The sequence below is a fragment of the Porites lutea genome, chromosome 14 (assembly GCF_958299795.1).
Source record: "Porites lutea chromosome 14, jaPorLute2.1, whole genome shotgun sequence".
NCBI lineage: Eukaryota > Metazoa > Cnidaria > Anthozoa > Scleractinia > Poritidae > Porites > Porites lutea.
Genome location: NC_133214.1, coordinates 22177029 through 22198527, shown reverse-complemented (window position 1 = coordinate 22198527; position 21499 = coordinate 22177029). Strand labels below are relative to the sequence as shown.

At 41.1% G+C, this 21499-nt stretch overlaps 1 protein-coding gene across 4 annotated transcripts in view; it reads left to right on the top strand.

The window, feature by feature from the left end:
* LOC140925258 (1-phosphatidylinositol 3-phosphate 5-kinase-like) overlaps positions 1-21129 on the top strand; it is a 34654-nt gene extending 13525 nt beyond the window's left edge. Inside the window, exons 15-40 of one of the 4 annotated variants that reach the window (XM_073375247.1) lie at positions 171-274; positions 414-485; positions 585-756; positions 1380-1558; positions 6920-7033; positions 7343-7451; positions 7997-8208; positions 8528-8648; positions 9094-10194; positions 10679-10835; positions 11813-11875; positions 12487-12543; positions 12658-12693; positions 13154-13244; positions 13776-13871; positions 14245-14337; positions 14887-14990; positions 15336-15587; positions 15977-16045; positions 16379-16475; positions 17253-17332; positions 17931-18034; positions 18754-18876; positions 19180-19270; positions 19895-20056; positions 20584-21129. In XM_073375247.1, coding sequence (XP_073231348.1) covers positions 171-274; positions 414-485; positions 585-756; positions 1380-1558; positions 6920-7033; positions 7343-7451; positions 7997-8208; positions 8528-8648; positions 9094-10194; positions 10679-10835; positions 11813-11875; positions 12487-12543; positions 12658-12693; positions 13154-13244; positions 13776-13871; positions 14245-14337; positions 14887-14990; positions 15336-15587; positions 15977-16045; positions 16379-16475; positions 17253-17332; positions 17931-18034; positions 18754-18876; positions 19180-19270; positions 19895-20056; positions 20584-20777 — 4053 coding nt within the window. In that variant the 3' untranslated portion in view covers positions 20778-21129. Of the gene's footprint in view, positions 1-170; positions 275-413; positions 486-584; positions 757-1379; positions 1559-6919; positions 7034-7342; positions 7452-7996; positions 8209-8527; positions 8649-9090; positions 10195-10678; positions 10836-11812; positions 11876-12486; positions 12544-12657; positions 12694-13153; positions 13245-13775; positions 13872-14244; positions 14338-14886; positions 14991-15335; positions 15588-15976; positions 16046-16378; positions 16476-17252; positions 17333-17930; positions 18035-18753; positions 18877-19179; positions 19271-19894; positions 20057-20583 lie in introns of all 4 variants that reach the window. The other 3 variants (XM_073375248.1, XM_073375246.1, XM_073375249.1) reach the window with 3 other exon arrangements.
* Positions 21130-21499: the final 370 nt, after the last annotated feature.

Below are 21499 nucleotides of genomic sequence, written 5' to 3'. Positions count from 1 at the left end.
ATCATCATTGACCATCATCTTTTGGAACGGAAGACACTCATTGAGTGAATGTTTGTATGCTCGTTACCAGTAAGTTTTGAGGTATGTACTTAGCAGCCATGATCTACATACTTAATGTTGTGTCATCACAAATGAAAAAGTCAAAACTTGATCCAAATTTTGTTTTGCAGCAAGTGGACTGCCTGGATCCTTATGTTCACCAAAGAATTGCTGTTTTATTCATTAGTTACTCCAATGAGTCAAACAATTCACCACGCCCCTGCATAAGTCCATGGTGAGTAATTTACAGACTGACTCTCTGTATCCTGACGTTTTAAAAAGATTTTAAATTTACCTGATACTAGCTAGTTACATGTTAACATCTTAACGTTTTAATGATACAAAGCCATTTTAACTGTTGTTACTTTTTACAGGGCTGTCTTCATGGAGTTTTATGGACGAAATGATATCACTCTTGGTGGCTTTCTGGAAATATACTGCTTTAGGTACTTATACTAATAAAATGTTTGAATTTAACCACTATTATATACCTAAGTTCAGTTTATTCCATGGTATACTGATGGACCCAGGAACTTATTTTTTAGGCCATCGTACATCTGTCCAAATCCAAATTGTGATATTCCCATGGTAGACCATGTGCGATACTTTGCGCATGGCACTGGCTCTGTGTACATTCACATGAGGAATCTGGAGTCTCCTATCCCAGGATTCCAACACACTATACTCACCTGGAGTTGGTGCAAGGAATGCAAACAGGTTTGTCAAGTTTAATTTGCTTTATTTGCTGTGGTCCTGTAGTGTAAAGTGTAACTTGCTCAACTTAAGCAGAACTGTCATGCCATTTAGTTTCAGGAGAGTGCTGTTCACCTTTCAAAAAAAGCAGTTGTTTAGTTTCTCCATCACTCGATTAAATTCCACAATGGAATCAAATGCTTGTGTATAATAAGTTTTCCTATCCTGGGAATTGAATCTTTGTTCACTCTTAATAGTTGCTTAGTTATTTTTCTAATGAAATTGAGTTTCACTCAGCAGTAGTACGACTTTTGAAACCAGGTCATGCTACTACTTTATACATGTTGCGTGACAAAGCTTTTAGTGGTACATGGCACTGAAACAAACTTGGTTTTAAATGTTGTTTTACTTCATTTACTGTCTTTTAGTTGAGTTTAATTAATTCACCCACTTCATCATGGCAGTAATGCCGTGTTAAAAATGGGCCTAAGTCTTTAAGCTCTGACATTAACACTTACTCTTATTCTGTCAATTTTCCTTGATACAAGCCTCAAGGGGACAAGGGGATTCAACCATAGGCAATTCATATTTTTTTAACCATTTATCCTAAGAAATGACATAAATTTTTTTTTCATTTTTTTTTTTAGGTTACTCCCATTGTTCCTCTCTCCCCGGAAGCGTGGGCATTTTCCTTTGCTAAGTATCTGGAGTTAAGGTTCTATGCTGGCAGTTACAAGCGCAGAGCAAGTGTGGAGCCCTGTGGGCACTCACTACACAAAGATCATTACCAGTATTTTGCTTATGCCAATATGGTCGCTTCCTTCAAGTTAGTTGTGGTTTCTTGTTCTGCTTTTTTAGTTTTATTTCTGCCTCCACCAACTCAGTAATTTTCAATCACCTTTTCCTGCCACTGTAGTGTGGTTTTAAAACACCACTTTTGCAATGTGGCATCATTTGACTGCTTATCATTAAAATGTTTGTGCAAGAGATGAAAAAGGACGTGACAGGCTTCAGGGTGGCTTCAGAGGTGTGTTAACAACAAGGGTGATGAGAGGAGGAAAATGAATCTCTACATGGGATGCAACAGGGACAGGGTAGGGAACTGATGCAGGATCTCTACAGGAGGTGTTATGAGAGATGGTGTGAAAAAAGAAAGTGAGTTGACATAGGAACATATCACTAGGGATATATGTTTCCCAGGTAGGGGAACACACATCACTAGGCACATGTGTTTCCCAGATGGAGGAACCTATATCACTAGGGATATGTGTTTCCCAGCTAGGGAAACACATATAACTAGGGATATGTGTTTCCCAGGTGGAAACACATATCACTAGGGATATGTGTTTCCCAAGTGGGGTAACACATATCACTAGGGATATGCGTTTCCCAGGTAGGGGAACACATATCACTAGGGATATGTGCTTCCCAGGTGGGGAAACACATATCACTAGGTATATGTGTTTCCCCAGTGGGGGAACACATATCACTAGGGATATGTGTTTACCAGGTGAAGAAACACATATCACTAGGGATATGTGTTTCCCGAATGGGGGAACACATATCACTAGGGATATGTGTTTCCCAGGCGGGGGAACACATATCACTAGGGATATGCGTTTCCCAGGTAGGGAAACACATATGTGTTTCCCAAGTGGGGGAACACGTATCACTAGGGATATGTGTTTCCCAGGTGGGGAGACACATATCACTAGCGATATGTGTTTCCCAGGTGGGGGAACACGTATCACTAGGGATATGTGTTTCCCAGGTGGGGAAACACATATCACTAGGCATATGTGTTTCCCAGGTGGGGGATCACATATCACTAGGGATAAACACATATCATTAGGGATATGTGTTTTCCCGGTGGGGGATTACATATCACTAGGGATACCGGTATGTGTTTCCCAGGTGGGGGAACACATATCACTAGGGATATGTATTTCCCAAGTGGGGGAACACATATCACTAGGGATATGTATTTCCCAAGTGGGGGAACACATATCACTAGGGATATGTGTTTCCCAGGTGCGAAAACACATATCACTAGGGATATGTGTTTCCCAACTGGGGGAACACATATCACTAGGGATATGTGTTTCCCAGGTGGGGGAACACATATCACTAGGGATATGTGTTTCCCAGGTGGGGAAACACATATCACTAGGGATATGTGTTTCCCAGGTGGGGAAACACATATCACTAGGCATATGTATTTCCCAGGTGGGGGATCACATATCACTAGGGATAAACACATATCACTAGGGATATGTGTTTTCCAGGTGGGGAAACACATATCACTAGGGATATGTGTTTCCTAAGTGGGGGAACACATATCACTGGGGATATGTGTTTCCCAGGTGGGGAACACATAACACTAGGGATATGTGTTTCCCCACCTGGGAAACACATATCGCTAGGGATATGTGTTTCTTAGGTGAGGGAACACATATCACTAGGGATATGTGTTTCCCAGGTGGGGGAACACATATCACTAGGGATATGTGTTTCCCAGGTGGGGAAACACATATCACTAGGGATATGTGTTTCCCAGGTGGGGAAACACATATCACTAGGCATATGTATTTCCCAGGTGGGGGATCACATATCACTAGGGATAAACACATATCACTAGGGATATGTGTTTCCCCAGTGGGAGAACACATATCACTAGGGATATGTGTTTCCCAGGTGGGGGAACACATATCAGTAGGGATATGTGTTTCCCAGGTGGGGAAACACATATCAGTAGGGATATGTGTTTCCCAGGTGGGGAAACACATATCACTAGGCATATGTATTTCCCAGGTGGGGGATCACATATCACTAGGGATAAACACATATCACTAGGGATATGTGTTTTCCAGGTGAGGGAACACATATCACTAGGGATATGTGTTTCTTAGGTGGAGAAACACTTATCACTAGGGATATGTGTTTCCCAGGCGGGTGAACACTTATCACTAGGGATATGTGTTTCCCAAGTGGGGGAACACATATCACCAGGGATATGTGTTTCCCAGGTTGTGGAACACATATCACTAGGGATATGTGTTTTCCAAGTGGGGGAACACATATCACTAGGGATATGTGTTTCCCAGGTGGGGAAACACATATCACTAGGGATATGTGTTTCCCAAGTGGGGGAACACATATCACCAGGGATATGTGTTTCCCAGGTGGGGGAACACATATCACTAGGGATATGTGTTTTCCAGATGGGGGAACACATATCACTAGGGATATGTGTTTCCCAGGTAGGGGAACACATATCCCTAGTGATATGTGTTTCCCAGGTGGGGGAACACATATCCCTAGTGATATGTGTTTCCCAGGTGGGGGAACACATATCACTAGGGATATGTGTTTGCCAGGTAGGGGAACACATTTCACTAGGGATATGTGTTTCCCAGGTAGGGGAACACATATCCCTAGTGATATGTGTTTCCCAGGTGGGGGAACACATATCACTAGGGATATGTGTTTCCCAGGTAGGGGAACACATATCACTAGGGATATTTGTTTGCCAGGTAGGGGAACACATTTCACTAGGGATATGTGTTTGGCAGGTAGGGGAACACATTTCAGTAGGGATATGTGTTTCCCAGGTGGGGAAGCACATATCACTAGGGATATGTGTTTCCCAAGTGGGGGAACACATATCACTAGGGATATGTGTTTCTCAGATGGGAAACACATATCACTAGGGATATGTGTTTCCCAGGTGAGGGAACACATATCACTAGGGATATGTGTTTTTCAGGTGGGGAACACATATCACTAGGGATATGTGTTTCCCAAGTGGGGGAACACATATCACCAGGGATATGTGTTTCCCAGGTTGTGGAACACATATCACTAGGGATATGTGTTTTCCAAGTGGGGGAACACATATCACTAGGGATATGTGTTTCCCAGGTGGGGAAACACATATCACTAGGGATATGTGTTTCCCAAGTGGGGGAACACATATCACCAGGGATATGTGTTTCCCAGGTGGGGGAACACATATCACTAGGGATATGTGTTTTCCAGATGGGGGAACACATATCACTAGGGATATGTGTTTCCCAGGTAGGGGAACACATATCCCTAGTGATATGTGTTTCCCAGGTGGGGGAACACATATCCCTAGTGATATGTGTTTCCCAGGTGGGGGAACACATATCACTAGGGATATGTGTTTGCCAGGTAGGGGAACACATTTCACTAGGGATATGTGTTTCCCAGGTAGGGGAACACATATCCCTAGTGATATGTGTTTCCCAGGTGGGGGAACACATATCACTAGGGATATGTGTTTCCCAGGTAGGGGAACACATATCACTAGGGATATTTGTTTGCCAGGTAGGGGAACACATTTCACTAGGGATATGTGTTTGGCAGGTAGGGGAACACATTTCAGTAGGGATATGTGTTTCCCAGGTGGGGAAGCACATATCACTAGGGATATGTGTTTCCCAAGTGGGGGAACACATATCACTAGGGATATGTGTTTCTCAGATGGGAAACACATATCACTAGGGATATGTGTTTCTCAGATGGGAAACACATATCACTAGGGATATGTGTTTCCCATGTGAGGGAACACATATCACTAGGGATATGTGTTTTTCAGGTGGGGAACACATATCACTAGGGATATGTGTTTCCCAAGTGGGGGAACACATATCACCAGGGATATGTGTTTCCCAGGTTGTGGAACACATATCACTAGGGATATGTGTTTTCCAAGTGGGGGAACACATATCACTAGGGATATGTGTTTCCCAGGTGGGGAAACACATATCACTAGGGATATGTGTTTCCCAAGTGGGGGAACACATATCACCAGGGATATGTGTTTCCCAGGTGGGGGAACACATATCACTAGGGATATGTGTTTTCCAGATGGGGGAACACATATCACTAGGGATATGTGTTTCCCAGGTAGGGGAACACATATCCCTAGTGATATGTGTTTCCCAGGTGGGGGAACACATATCCCTAGTGATATGTGTTTCCCAGGTGGGGGAACACATATCACTAGGGATATGTGTTTGCCAGGTAGGGGAACACATTTCACTAGGGATATGTGTTTCCCAGGTAGGGGAACACATATCCCTAGTGATATGTGTTTCCCAGGTGGGGGAACACATATCACTAGGGATATGTGTTTCCCAGGTAGGGGAACACATATCACTAGGGATATTTGTTTGCCAGGTAGGGGAACACATTTCACTAGGGATATGTGTTTGGCAGGTAGGGGAACACATTTCAGTAGGGATATGTGTTTCTTAGGTGGGGAAGCACATATCACTAGGGATATGTGTTTCCCAAGTGGGGGAACACATATCACTAGGGATATGTGTTTCTCAGATGGGAAACACATATCACTAGGGATATGTGTTTCCCAGGTGAGGGAACACATATCACTAGGGATATGTGTTTTTCAGGTGGGGAACACTTATCACTAGGGATATGTGTTTCCCAGGTAGGGGACACATATCACATATCACTAGAGATACGTGTTTCTTAGGTGGGGGAACACATATCGCTAGGGATATGTGTTTCCCAGGTAGGGAAACACATATCACTAGGGATATGTGTTTCCCAGGTAGGGGACACATATCACATATCACTAGAGATACGTGTTTCTTAGGTGGGGGAACACATATCGCTAGGGATATGTGTTTCCCAGGTAGGGTAACAGATATCACTAGGGATATGTGTTTCCCAGGTGGGAATTAAATAATTAAAGTAGCCGGTGATAGCGCTGGTTGTCGGCGCATTTTGACAAGCCTGGAGGGGGAGAATATCAACCCTGAGAAACGGAATAACTTCCCTGAAAATGGGAGGTACCCCTTCCTTAAAGTCAACTTTAACAGTTCTTGTTTAGTGCAAAATTGTGACCTATGGGAGGGGTAGGTGGTCAGTTACCCAGAAACCTTAAGTGATGTGATAAATAATGAGATGACCTAGGGTGAGAATAGCAACCTTGAAAATTGGAGGTGCAGTAGGAGTAAGATTGAGGTAATGGCAGAGGGCTGGATCAGCTGAAAAAGAGACAATTTTGGGGGAGAAAATTTGAGTAAAATGCAGTATTTTGAGACCTGTTGTCTTAAACTTTTAAATAAAAAATGTCCCCTTATAAAAGATCTGTAGTCTTAGATAATAATAAATTTGTCTTATTTGATGGTTTCAGGTACCGACCTATCAAACTGTTTGAAATAGCTATCCCTCCTCCCATGATCTCAGTCAAAGATATGACAAGAGATGCCAGCTTTTGGATAAATGATTTGAGGGCCATGGCAACAAGGTAAAACATTCATTTTTAGACTCAATAGTAACCTGTGAGCAAGGAGAGCTTGGAACTGCGTCTCTGGAATTTGAATATCTGCACTTAAAAAGTCAATGCGAAATGTTGATTGGTGGAGATGACATTATCAATGATCTTTCACATGTGTTTCAGTGTTTCTTTACATTTTATCATTTAATGGCAAAAATCAGACCAACATAGCTATCAGTCACTTTGATGTCATTTAGGTGCTGTGTTATTAGTTATTCAGTGGTGACTATCTTTGAGCTTAGAGGTAAAGTGATGGTGAACTCTGGATTTTTTTGTCAGAGGAGAAACAGTGTTTGCTGCATTTTATGACCGCCTTGAGTCCTTGAAGGATTTTTCCATCCAACCTGATCACCAAGCAAGAATGAAGCAGTTTTATGTGGCCCTGAGAGTAAGAACTTAATATTCAGATATATTGTTCTTTTGTGTTGTTAGTATCATTGATAGAAACATCAACATAATTATAACGTAGCCTGCATGACAAGTATTAAAAAGGGGAAGGGGGTGTCTACTTATAGCAGGTATGAAAAGTGGAGAGACAGTAGGGCCATTTATACGAGGAAAAATAAGACGCGAACTTTCCGTATAAACGGCACATTTCGTCTAAAATAAGACGCGGCTTAGCTAAGACGCGTCTTATTAGATAAGACATGCTCGTATAAGTGGTACAGTTCGCGTCTCATTTAAGACGCGTCTTATTTTTCCTCGTATAAATGGCCCTACTGAGGAGACAGATTGTCAATTTTAACAGGGCTCTGCTTTAAGGAAATCTTATGTGGAAAATATAAAATGACAGTTAGTTATATGAGGTCACTGCATGTTTTCTTTTTTAATTGCAAACGTTTTCAGAATCTTTATTGTTTTCTCTTCTTTCCTCAGAAGCTGATAATCTTTGTTCTAATAATATTCCTCTTTGTTCTTATTCAACAATTCTAGGACGAACATTCTCGGTTTTTAGAACAGTGTGAAATTGTGGAAAAGAAAGCAAACAGTCTGCAAACTCCTCAAAACCCTTTGGCCATGGAGACTGAGAACTCTTGTGAGCCCTTAGGTCCTGATGATAGGCAGGCGTTGGAATACGTGATCGCAAACAGCTTGAACAGTCTTAAGAAAACTCTCTGCGAAGTTGTTGAGGGCTGGAATAACAGGTGATACTACTTCTTTGATATAGATATCTCTCAAATGTGAAAAGCAACTGATGTACAGTTGAAGCTCTGTGAAGTGGCAACCCTTCGGGAAAGGACAAGTGGCAACTCAATATAATTTGGCCATTCAATAATAGAGTTTCTTTTCTGTTAACAGAGTGACTAACTGGCTGCTGAATGGTGCATGTAAAAAGGCTTACCTGGTAGTCATTCTTTATCACAGTATACTTAACTTTTTTCTAACTCCCTGTACTCTAACTTGATAACTGCCATTTTATATTTTTCTATATATATATGAAAACCTCTGAATTATTTGTAAAAGCCTACAGGAATATGTCCAAGCAGAAAAGAAGAAAAACAGCAAAGCTTCTTCTACCAAAGAAGGAAAGTTACTCTCTTCTTCTTCACTGCAACTTGAGGGAAAATCCACGGAGTCTCTTAACGTATGTGGATTTTTTTGCTTTATAGAATTAAATAAATAATTTTGTTTGAAGTCAATTTAATGGTGACGAATGATTTTCTCTGTTTGAAATGGTTTTTACAACTTCTTTTTAAATCTTGAACATGCATATTTTCTGCGATGTCTTCCAAGCAGGTGATAAGTAGAATTGGTATAGTAATCAACTCATCTTTTCTTTTGTTCTGACTTCCTTTTTTCTTGTCACAACTAAGTTAAAAACTGTTTTTTTAATATCAAAATGTAGACTTTTGTTATCCTTTTTGAAGGCATACCGAAAGATGGCTTGGTTCTTTTAGATATAGGAGAGGAAAGAAAAATGGCGAGGAAAAAAAAGCGAGCAATGTTCTTTCCCTCCATTTTCCATATCGCTCCCATTTTGTGGCTGTAATGTTTAGATTAATTTTCTCTTTTCGTTTTGCTTTCAGCAGCAACTGAATAAATCCACAGACATGGTATTAGGGGTGAGTATAAATTCTACAGAAAATCGGAGCCCGTCACTTACTCCCTGGGGATCAAGGTCAGCATCTCCTTACCCCACCCCTGACACAAATGAACCTGCAGGTGAAGCATTTAGCGGTTCAGACATGGAAGTACTTCAAGTTACAAGCAGTTTTCGACCCATTACACATGTAGCGATAAATGGGGCGACACCCTCTGACTCCCCCACACAAGGAATTCTGCCTGTCGGAGGAGTGGTCAGTGGCTATTCCTTGCCAGGTCTTAAAAGTGACCATTTTTCAAGGGTAAAACTTCAGAAAAATGCTGGTGGCTCTTATAAAACCTTTGTTGTCTCTGGGCCTTGCGGTGAAGAAGTGCCATTTGTGACTGAAAAAGATAAAGAATGTTCTGGGGTTACAATGGATGGTGAAAAGGAGCCTTATGGGGCTGGGGTGGATATTGCAGTGGTGTCTGCTGGTCCTAAGGAAGGTGATGCAAAGGGACCTCCTGAGGTAAAGATGGATGGCTCAAAGGATGCTCCTGAGGTAAAGATGGATGGTGCTAAGGATCCTACTGGCGTTAATTTGGATTGTGCAAATGAACCTCCCGGGGTAAAGATGGATAGTGAGAAGGACTCCCCTGGGGTAAAGATGGATGATGAGAAGGAGCCCCCTGAGTTAAGGTTGGATGGTGCAAAGGAAACCACTGATCGGGACATTGTGAAGACGAAAGAGGAGGAGAGGTCTTCTTGGTACGTCATTGAAGGAGAAAATCAAGATTCTAGTATTTTGGATGATGTCAGAGACACAAAAGGCCAGCAGAGTGTAAGTCAGGATCATTTCTGCTCCTCAGCGGAAACAAAATTAAAAGAAGCAGCTGTAAAATCCCAAGAGGATGCTCCTACTGTGATAAAAGCAAATGCCTTTTCACTTGGACATCGAAGGATTGTTTCATCCCCTTCAATGATTGCAGTCTCGCCAGCTGAGAGCAATCTGTTGGGTGTGGTCAGTGATGTGAGTGGTGGTGCCCACCTGCAACGAAGTAGAAGTGACTCTGAGTTAAGTGCTCATGTAAAGCAACGTGAGACGCAGGTTTGTAAAAAATAACTTCTTAATAACATATATGTAGAATGATGTAGAAGATACAGACAAAGTAGTTGGCAAAAGTACCTCAACAGACCAAAAGAATGAATGTGGATAACTATTAGCGTTTGATACCTTTAACGAATTGTCAGCTATAAGTCCTTAATACAGGTTATGCAAAAACTAAGGACTAGGCTATAACCGTATCACAAACTAGGAAAAACGAGTTGTTAAAGCAAACTGCCCTGACTGTTATCGAAACTTTTTCTACAAATTTTCTATTGGCAACTTGCTTCCTAGACTTGCCGTTTCGTTATTGATAACGTTTTTTACTCAACAGTAGTTATTAGTGACAAATTGTTTCATCTATCAAGGCCCTGGTATTGTATGAGATCTAGTCTTTTCAGGGATTAGGGATTGCAGCACAGTTGCTTAACTTACGCAGATTAACACATCTCATTCGTCTAAAATGTGTGCTGGTATGTGTTGCCAGATGTTAATGGAAACCACCTTTGAAAGTGTCGGTGAAGGCAGCGTTGATTTAACTCGCCAAAACGAAACTGTGGCTGATGCTGATGAACTGGATGGCGGCTCAAACGAAGAACCTGAGCTCCGGAAAGCAAAGACGCTGCCATCGTTATTTTCCAAGAGTGAGTCAGTTATTGTTTGATATTACACTAGTTGAAAGAATTTTTAGTTCAGAAAAACAACGATGGGTGGGAAATCTGTAAAGGTAAAGTTCTACATGCAGTGGTTGGTGCATTGCACTTGAGAACTGAGGGTTAGCGGTTTAAGGGTTGGGCATGCCACCAGGGTATTTTGGGGAGTTTTAGGAACCAGTATAGCGATGTCAGCGAGAACGCCAGAAAAAGTAGGAGTGATAAGCAAATCAATTCCTCTGCCTGTGGGTTTTACCATTTTCTACACATCTTTGGCGTCCTCTTCAACTACCCTTAAGGTATCAACTCCAGTAACTGACACTTTTTGTGTTTCCTGAGGGTCTCCGCTTATGGAATTGTCGCCTCTAACTTGATTTAGTGTTGTTTGTCCATTTTCTTTTTTTGCGCTTCCTATTACATTAATGGCAGATGATGTTTTACCATGGCGCCATCCTCATACATTAATATTTTACTTCAACAGTCAACTTATTTCTTCGTCTTACCTTTTTAACTCTTGATAAAGAAGCGCTGTTTTTATTTTATTTGTACGTCTTGACTCCTTCGTTACTTTACCAAATTTATCATTGACGGTGCTAATATGTTAATCTCTTTATGCTCGCACTGTTTAATGATGTAGTATGTATCTAGGTCATTAGGTTAACAATTAATCTAGGTTACTCTCTAGCCACTTGGGCAAGGACTGGATAACAATGGTTAATGATTGGTTGATTTACATCTATACAGCGATATTACACCGCGCATGAATGGAAACATTGCTAAACATAAATCTAACGAGCTGATGGAATAACAGCAAACAGCCAGTCAATTAATGATGAAGGAAAGTGATTAATATGATAACCATCCTTTCCAATTTATCTTTTTCATCTGACGTCTTCGTTCGTGCTCCATTTGCTGAATTTGTGGACTCAATTCACCAATTTTTTTTTTTATCAATTTTTGCATTTAAGGAGCCGTTTTGTTTCGCACCCGGTCTGTAGGGCCTCCACAGAAGACAAGTTCCTATAAGAAGGGTACGGCTGGGGCAAATTTATTTAACTCCGGTCTCCATTTGGATTTTTGATGCTAGACACACTCTCGTTAGAAATATGAGAAATGTCAAATTTATTCACAAGTCTGCTCTTTGATGCTTTCTTCAGTAGTTTTGATTTTCAGTGCCCCTTGACGTTTGTCATGGGTTTTCAACATTGTTTTTCATGTTAACCTGTTTTTGATCTGAAAAAAAAAACCTTGTCTCTTGCTTGTGAATGTAAATTTTAAGTAGGTAACAAGACGTGATTTCTGGAATCTTAGGATTTTTTGATGAGCATATATATTGTTTAAATACTTACGTTCTCAGGACTTCGTCACGCATTCCTTCCCGAGGATTGCGTCATGAGCCAAAAGAACGTTTTCGTGGGAGCCTATTTAAGTACTGGTGTTAACAGAATCTGCGTATGTGTTGTACGTTTCCCAGCACATCAGTTATTATGAAACTATAAATACTTATCTCGTGCTCATATGCATCTAACTAGGGTGTAAGAATTGTTTGTAAGGTATTAGCATGTTGTACTTGCAAAAATAGCTCCGTCATTTCAGCTTTTAATTTTTATGTTTATTTATTCATTTATTTTTTTCTTTTTAGCTGTCTCTCGTTCCCAGTCCTGGGCAGTGAATCAGTGGCAAACAACGGTGAAAAAAGGTAAAACAAGTAAGATTAACAAACTGTGTATTTAATTGGAAATTTTGAGAAATTGAACTTTCGTCAACTTCTTTTTATCCTGTTGTTTATCTGTATACTTTTAAATTTCCACAGTTCTCACGGATGCGGACTCAGATGTGTTTGCAGATGGTAAACTAATTTTAAAAAGTTTTGAAACCGTCACTTGTCAAATGCGAGGCTTAGCCTTGAAAAACCTTCACAAAACATTTGTATGTCCAAAGATTTTGGACATACAGTATATTGCTTATCAATAGTCCTTTAACAGCTTTACAGCTCAAACATGTATGTGTCGTTTGAGAGCATTATATTTTATAACAGCAGACAGATTGTGAAGTTCAAATTTTGGTTAATTCGTACTATACATCGTAAGCGTAAACATGAACTCAAGTGGAAAGGACAGCTTTCGGTTTAGATCTCTTCACGATGGTAAAGTTACATTATCAACTGGGTTGATAAAACTAAACTTTTTTGTTCCGCTACGTGTAAACCAGCCGCTTTATCCGGGAAAGCTGGGAATTGAGTTTTTTGTCTTATGTGATGCTGAATATAAACTCGACCATTCACCATGTTTTTAAATTTGTTTTTAAAGGTTCAACCAATGTAAGCAAGCGTGCTAAGCTGAAGAGAATGGTGCCGTCATTTATGTCCTCTCCTGTTTTCCAACCAGTTGCTTCAACATTGTGAGTAGACAACGCCATAACTGATTCGTACTCAGGCCCCACAGTAACAAAAAAAAAATAGAAAACGCAGAGGAATGGACAGTGCATCCTTCCCAGCAAACCACGCGCGCAGCGTAAAGCAAGAACTATGCCGGTAGATGTTCTGATACAGCTATTTCGAGAAAGGTTGTCGGACAAAATGAGCACTCGACAATCCCGAAAGGCAATATGGGATATGATCAATACACGGTCCCTGACTACTGCAGCTGTGGAATCTACTTTTATTGCTTTCCTTTAGCACTCCCAGACATACGTCCATGGCCTCTCGTGCCATTCTTTCAAATTTCGTTGAAGAACAGTGAAATCAAAACCACCTACAATACCTTTCGGGATTGTCGCAGGCACTTTTTCCAAGAACCGTTCTCGAAAAAGCTGTATACAAATCAAATACCCGGCTGGTTATTTCACTGGAATACCCTCATTCGCTTACTGCTACATTTTGTTTTCCAGAGTTATTCCAGTTAATAACATCATTATGATTGTTTTTTTCAGTCCAAGCCATGAACACCACCTCCTCCCCCCTGGGGAGAAAGTTCTAGTGGTGGTGAGCGAAAAGGAGACCAGTTCCATAATTGCTTACACACTAAGGTGAGTGTTTAACACAGGGACGGTACTAAAAAGCATTCGCTGCTTAAGAAACGAGAAGGGAACTGGAGCCGAAAGGTGTCCCACAATTGTTTCTGGGATGGTTACAGGGGACGCGCTGGTCTGCTATTGGTTAATTTTTATTTCCTGTCCCCGAAGTAACAGTCCCAGAAGTCAATGCAAAAGTTACCTAGGCCCAGTTTTTTTCTCGGTTCTTTGTTGGCGAATTATACCCGGATGTACTGTTTCTTTCTGAATTAATTGACCTTGCGCCAAGTTGGAACAGTTTAATTTTGACGTTTTTGTGAGATTACATCAGAAGAGAGAGAATGTCTGCCTACAAGATTAAATGTCTGTTACATTTTGTCTTTGGCAGCACTACAGAATATAACGAACGACTCCACCAGATTCAACGGACTCTGTCAGACATCAAGAATGAAGCGACTCGAGAACTGCAGATGAGTAAAACGTAAGTACGGTTGGGGTGGGGGGGAGGGTGTAGTATAATTCAGCGTTGCCAATCCCAAGCGTACTGGGGTCACAGTGCGAATCCTGGCGATGACACCAGGAGCAGTAAGGATAAACGCGTCCACATTCGGCTTTATTATGAAGAAAAACATTTTTTCAAGTATCCAATAGTTGAGTTTGGCGTAAAATATGGTTTAAAGATTAATGAACTCATAAAAGAAGCTGAACTGAACCAAGTCTAACTATGAATTTTTTACGTATGTTTTAAACGTTTTTTTTCGATTAAGTGGCTGTTGATCCTTCAAACATAAGAAGGTCCGTCACAGTTCCGTGTCCAAAATTTTTCAAGTTTGTCATTTGTAATCAAATGTAATATCCTCTAACCAAAACCATCCATAATCTCTTATAGTTAATTATTACGCCAGATTTCAACACCCCGCATTTTAAGTTGGTGCTGCTCGCGCACCCTTGAGAGTACCAATCCAGGACTAACTTTCCTTTTCAAGAGCGTTTTGTTGTAGCTAACCAAATGGCCTTATTCTCTTCTCAGTGAATTTGGTAAATCCGTGGAGGTTTCTGTGAATGGACGAACACAACAAGACGCTCCTTCTGACAAATTTGTCCGAGTTAACTCCAATCCTGAGTCAGGTGAAGGTAAAAGTATAGCAGCTGGTTAAACCAGAACAAACAGTCTAAACCGGTTAGACATGAAGGAACAGGCTAAACAGGTTACGAAGGACGTAGTAGGCTAAGTTGGGTAAACAACGGGGAGCTAGGTAGAAGTAGAGCAGCTGGTTAAACCAGAACGAACAGTCTAAACCGGTTAGACATAAAGGAACAGGCTAAACAGGTTACAAAGCACGTAGCAGGCTAAGTTGGGTGAACAACAAGGAACTAGGATTTTTCCAAAGAAAGGAGTCTTAAGTTGCTGCACGACTGTCTTGTGTGTGAAATTTGATCTCATAAACAAACTCTCTTTTTCTGCAATTAAATTTTCAGATTATGTGCATCTTGATATAGTCGATCCCGAGACAGCTCACGAGGCGGGAAACGATGGCGAAACCATAAATGTGAAGTCATCCGATAATCTCGAGTTCATGAACAATAGCGTAGAGATTAAATTAGAACCTGATCATCACAGCAAAGTGGATAGAGTAAGATTCTCTAAAGTTAAACATGCTGCGGGTAAAGATGATACGAGGAAGACAGAAAATAGTTTAACTCAAGAAAGTCAACTCCAGGATGACATCGGTGAGTGATATCTTTATCGTTCTTGCGATCGTTAACTTTAGAACTTACCCTGGTGCGGAGTGCAAATTGCTATGATACTGTTTACTTTATCTTACCTATTATATCAAGCATCTGATATCCGAACACCGAAATTTCAAATAATCTTTCAAACACGAAAAGGAGTGTTTGATCTGATATCCAAACTCCGAGAACTAACATATCAAACACTAGAAGGAGTGTTTCAATCGATATCAAAACACTAAGAGCCATTATGGCTCTCGAAAACACTTTTTAATGTATCAACACGAGAAGAGCTGCTGTTGGGGGTGGATACGGTATTTTATTAACGTAAAGCACAAGGCCTTCTGTACAATACCACATGGTTAACCTCTTGATATTTTATCATGTAGATCTTGTGCAGTTTGGTTTTCAAAGAAAAGATGCCACCAAGACGCCAATTGAATTTCACTTCAAACATCGTAAGAATTGCAGTTTAAACTTTTTGCGCCTGTTTTCTCGTTAACGTTATAATTTCTTGTTTTAGGGTTTTTCTTGATTCAACTGTTATTTAATAGGGGATTGTTTCTCCTGCATTCTGTTTGCCCTGGATTTCCTGGGGAGGAAAGGCTATACGATGGTTTGAACAAAGAGCATTCCCTACAATCTGTTATATCCTCTACCGTATGAAATACATATTTTTACTTGATTGCATGAGGAGCCGTTCTTGCACTCACTCAGACACATTATGCCACAGAATCCTAAACCCATTCTCCTCTGATTCTTGTTAATTTGTGTGTTTGGTTTTCCTTTAGAGTTTGCAGATAGCACCTGCCGTTTCTTCTGCAGTATTTACTTTGCTGAGCAATTTAGGCTGCTAAGGAAAAGAATCTTCGCTGACGGAGAGGAGAAGTATGAACTGTACATTTCATGATAGATTACATGAGCAGGGAACTAGAAAACTGCTGTACTCGCTAATTCCGTGACCTCCGATTCCAAGGCCGGGGGGGGGGATACTCCGGAAGACATTTAGTAGGGGTGTGATATGCAATATGTCATGCAGTTTGAGTCGGTCTTCAGCAGTGCACCCGTGCGCGTTTTGTTTCGCCAAGTTAGTTCAAACGCTGCACGGTATTTTTCCCTGTTCAAAACCTGATCAATACGTACGGTGCGCAACCATTCGCCAATTTACAAACGAGAAGGGGGCTGGAACCTAAATGTGTCCCGCAATTGTTTCTGGAATCGCGACTTAATTGACCAATCAGGTCAATAACCAGAGTTAAATACCATCAACTGATGTGATACAACTCACTATGACTCTGAAGACGATTACCACACAGGTTGTCGAAACGTCAGTCACTGTCAACAACAACAGTCCTATTCAGGACTACGTTCAGCCGGACGATCATACTCAACCTAGTAATGAAATGACTCCTAGGTTCAAAACTTTCACAGTACCAGAAGTCTTTGTGAAAGTTAGTTCGGCCCAGTTTCCGTCCGTCTCTCTAAGACGGACCCCTTTGGAACTGGCACTCAGTGTCCATCTTAGAGAGTTGATAGAGAGTCAAATAAAGGGACTAAGAAAAGCAGGGGCCAACCTTAGGTATCCGTTTTACAGAGGTGTCCGTCTTATAGAGGTGTCGGTGAAGAGACAGTCAACTGTATACCCAAACTTTTGTGATGTTTCAGATACATTCGCTCGCTTCAACACTCAGTGGCGTGGGGAGCTCGTGGAGGAAAGTCAGGATCTGCTTTTTTCAAATCATTTGGTGAGTACGGTTTCCTATAACGAGTCTCCATTAAGCAGTTCTACAATGTTATGCGGTCAAAGTAATCGCTGGTGTAACAGCTGCTTCTACGAACAAATAAGACGCTGAGAGCACGTACCCTGGTCAAACTTTTTTTGTGTTTAACTGAGGTTGCAAGTTGCATGATCAAAACGAGAGCCATGACAGCAAAGTAAACTAACACCATGGCCGAGTTGTTCAAAGCTGGGTTAAGATAACCCAGGGTTAGTGCGAGATTTGAATTCAGATTTGAAAGCTTAAAAAGCATTTCAGTTTTAATTCTTTTTGTTTACAAGTTGACGATTGGAAGCTCTAAAAATAACAGAGAAAATTATCCGAGAAAATGCTTTCGAACACAAGAGAAAGAACCCCGGGTTAAATTTAACCCCGGATTAAGCGCTAATCGGCCTTCGAACAACTGGGCCCATGTCTCTTCTTGTTATAGTTTCAAGGTCCGAGCGCTATGAGGACTGATGTGCCGCGGTCATTTAAACTTTTATGATGTGGTTTTGCACTGAATGTTCAGGTTGCCAAGACCTGTTGTCTTTATAAACTGTTTTTTCATCGTATTCATTTACAGATGACCGTTTTGTTATGAAGCAGATGTCGAAACAGGAGTTACAATGTTTTCTGGAGTTTGCTCCTCATTACTTCCGCTATGTCAATAAGGCGCTTGATGAGCAGGTGTGTGATCACGTGACCGGATGTCATTACAAATGCCAAGCCCATACCTGAAATACCTACCCACTTACACCCCAACCCATTTGTTTTAATTTGCAACCTTTTGCTCCAAAATTCTCTCTTCGTCTTCTCCTGTCAAATTTTTTGAAGATCATGGGGAGTTTTCTGGAAAAGCGACACGGCCTCATGCCCAATCTAATGGACATGTTGCTCAAAACGTTTTTGCAAGCATTTGAACTTTACCATTTAACTTTTTCACAAGAACTAGAAGGTAAGGAATGGATAGGATCAAATATGAGGGATCCCAGCACCAAAGACGGGGATGTTTTCAGTGGGGGATCCAGGGGAGGGGCCTTGGGGCCCCCCCTTATTTTTTTACCAAACTGAGGCCCGAAGGGCGGAAAAAGTATTTTTTTTGGATGCCGGATCCCCCCTCCCCCTTTTATCTCAGGGTCTGGATGACCGGGCTACCCCGTTATCTGAAGGTTTGGATCCTCCACTGGTGTAGGGGTTATCAAACCGCTGTCTCAAAGAAGTTCCTGTGACGTCTTAGTACCAAAGTCGGTGATGTTCAGGGTTTTTAAAAACAAACCATTGTCCCCCGCGTAGAGGGCTTCCAAGACGATTACTGTACTTGCGAAGTATTTATGTAGAAAATAAGTGACTTCTTACTCTCTGTTATAATGTTCTGATTTGCCGTCTTTTTATTGTTTTGTCACTAGCGACCGACATTGTTAGCAAAGATCTTGGGTATTTACAGAATAGGTTTCAAGAACCCTCAGTCGAGCCTGAGACAAGATGTGCTGGTCATGGAGAACTTGTTTTATGATCGCAAAATTGACAAGGTAAACTCTTGGGTGTCCTGTGCAGGACAAAAAGAGGCTATGTATGGATGGGCGGTCGGCTTACAGCTCTTAGTGTAATAATTGTTAACTTAACTGTCTTTGCCTAAACTGTCTATTGTTGCTTGCATTGAAGATCGTTTGACCCCTCCCCCTGACTTTCAATGTTACAAAAATTAAACCAGGGGAAACTACTCTATTCCTGAGTTAGTTCGGTTTGGATGGGATTAAAACGGCCACATTGACATTGGTTGATACGCTATATATTTCCTCATTTTTCTTCTGACTTTTGTGCTTGCTTTCCAGACTTTTGATTTAAAAGGATCCATGCGTAGCCGTTACGTTCAGACTTCAGAGATGAAAAATGATGTTCTTCTAGACGAAAACCTGCTTGAAAGTAAGTAACGCAATATCTAGCCTCATACCCAGACTTTCTTAAATCTTCGTCTCGCGTTCTTCCTCCACGTGTTCGTGGGAAGGAATGCGTGACAAAGCATGAAAAACGCCTGCGTAGAAGGCTTCGCTCTCTCAGATTGTGTGGCTGCTCTGAGCACCTTTAAATTCAGGGGCAATTTCCATTCAACAAAAATTCCGCTTTTGAAAATTCGGACATTTCACGAGCCTGATGGAACGGTACATTCTGGTTGCACAGACCCGACCCAAGCCATCCGCGCGTTTGGTTATTGTAATTGTCAGCAGGACTCAGAGGAGCGGTACTGCGGACAACAATTTTGTCAAATGGAAAGGGACATTTCGGTACGATCGACAGAAATGACCTGGCCAGTCTCAATGGAGACCACCTTCAAAGGTGGTCCCAGATATTGCGGTTGGACCGAACCGAAATGGTCCGTTCCATAGTTTGATTTCTAACCGAAATTTCGGGAATTTGGGGATGAATGGAAAGCTCCCCTGATAAGTATTGTTCGAAACAAGTTTCGTTCCTGGGGCTCTTTGAGGAAAGAGAACCTGGCAACGAGTTTGTTGAGTCCTTTGTTTGAAGTTTGTGTTTCTTCATCTTTAGTGATTCGTGAGAGCCCGATATTTTTCCGGCCACACTCTAAAGCAATTCTTTCACGCGCCATTCATAATGACACGGAGTTCCTGGCCCAGCAGATGGTCATGGATTACTCTCTCTTAGTTGGAATAGACGAAGCCCGATCAGAACTCATTATTGGAATTATTGGTAAGTCGGAGCGGAAAAACTGATTGTTGTCCTCTTAAAAGCCTTATCAGTTTTTATTTTAACATGTCAATCACGATTTCCAAACGCATACTGGGGTGTTAAAAATGTTAAATAAAGTCATCGTTATTATCATTGCTGGTTTAATTTATTAAATATTTATTTATTTAAATATTGTAAATATGACAATCTATTAATGAACGGATTATTTCAAAATAGACCATAGTCGTGTGCTAAGTGCCCTGGCCTTTGAATAGAAGCGAGGCTGGAGGTTACCTTGTTTTATTACAAACCTTCCTGTATAAAACTTGTAAATGATTACGTTTATAGGCTTGTTAGCATGCAAATAACATGATCAGGAAAGTTTATAACAAAACAAGGTCGCCTCTAGCCTTCTTCTATTCAAAGACCAGGGCGCACAACTGTAAAATGGCCCATTGTACACAATCACATGGAAGCTTTTCAGTAAGGGTGTTCTGGTGTAACTGCCTATTTTCATCTGATGTTTTTTTATGTTTTCGTTTTTGCAGATTTTATTCGAACCTTCACGTGGGATAAGAAATTGGAAATGTATGTAAAGGCCAGTGGGATTCTGGGAGGGCAAGGAAGGATGCCCACTGTGGTGTCACCTGAGTTGTACAGGACACGATTCACTGAGGCCATGAAGAGATACTTTCTTATGGTCCCTGATAAATGGACCGGTCTTGGAAGTGATCTTGATTAAAGAGCCTGCTTAGCTTCATACCCGTACACGATTAAACATCGCGCGTGGCACCGAGTCAGAATTGAATCAGAACGCTTTTCCACATCTGCACTTCAAAAGGTCCTCAAAACCCTTAACCCTGATATCAGGATAGTGATCATCATTACTGTCAAACATGTATGCTTTCAATTTATCCAAGAAGGCAATACTAGTGTACCTTCTGAGGATCACCAGACTCTTCTCTACACATTTCCCATGGAACTGATGTTGAACCGTTTTTACTTGGTGATCATATCTTTTCTTCTCATAACCTTTACGTCTGGCCAAGTATTGTTATTTTAAGGAGAAATTAGATGCTGGTCAGTCTTACCTACATGTGCCTTGACCGTCATTCTGTAAATATCCAACGCGGATTAGAGCCCCATACGAGAATATCTTTCAGTTGTTTTTAGTTGATAATTTTTTGTAAATACCTTAAAAATCATGCTTGGTAGAGTCAAGATTTCATTCACAAACACGGACGTTTGAACTCGAAGACTCTTTATCCACAGACTTAGACGTAAACATCACTTTCTATATCGTAGTGCACACTCACCGAGTGTCATGCGAAAGGATTATTCCGTAGTATTCATTGAAATTGAAGTGTTTCACTCACCAGTAATGAATTTTTGATGATATATAGAATTTTTGCAACGACAGAGAATATATTTTTACTAAAACACACAATTGAAAGGCTCTCTCAG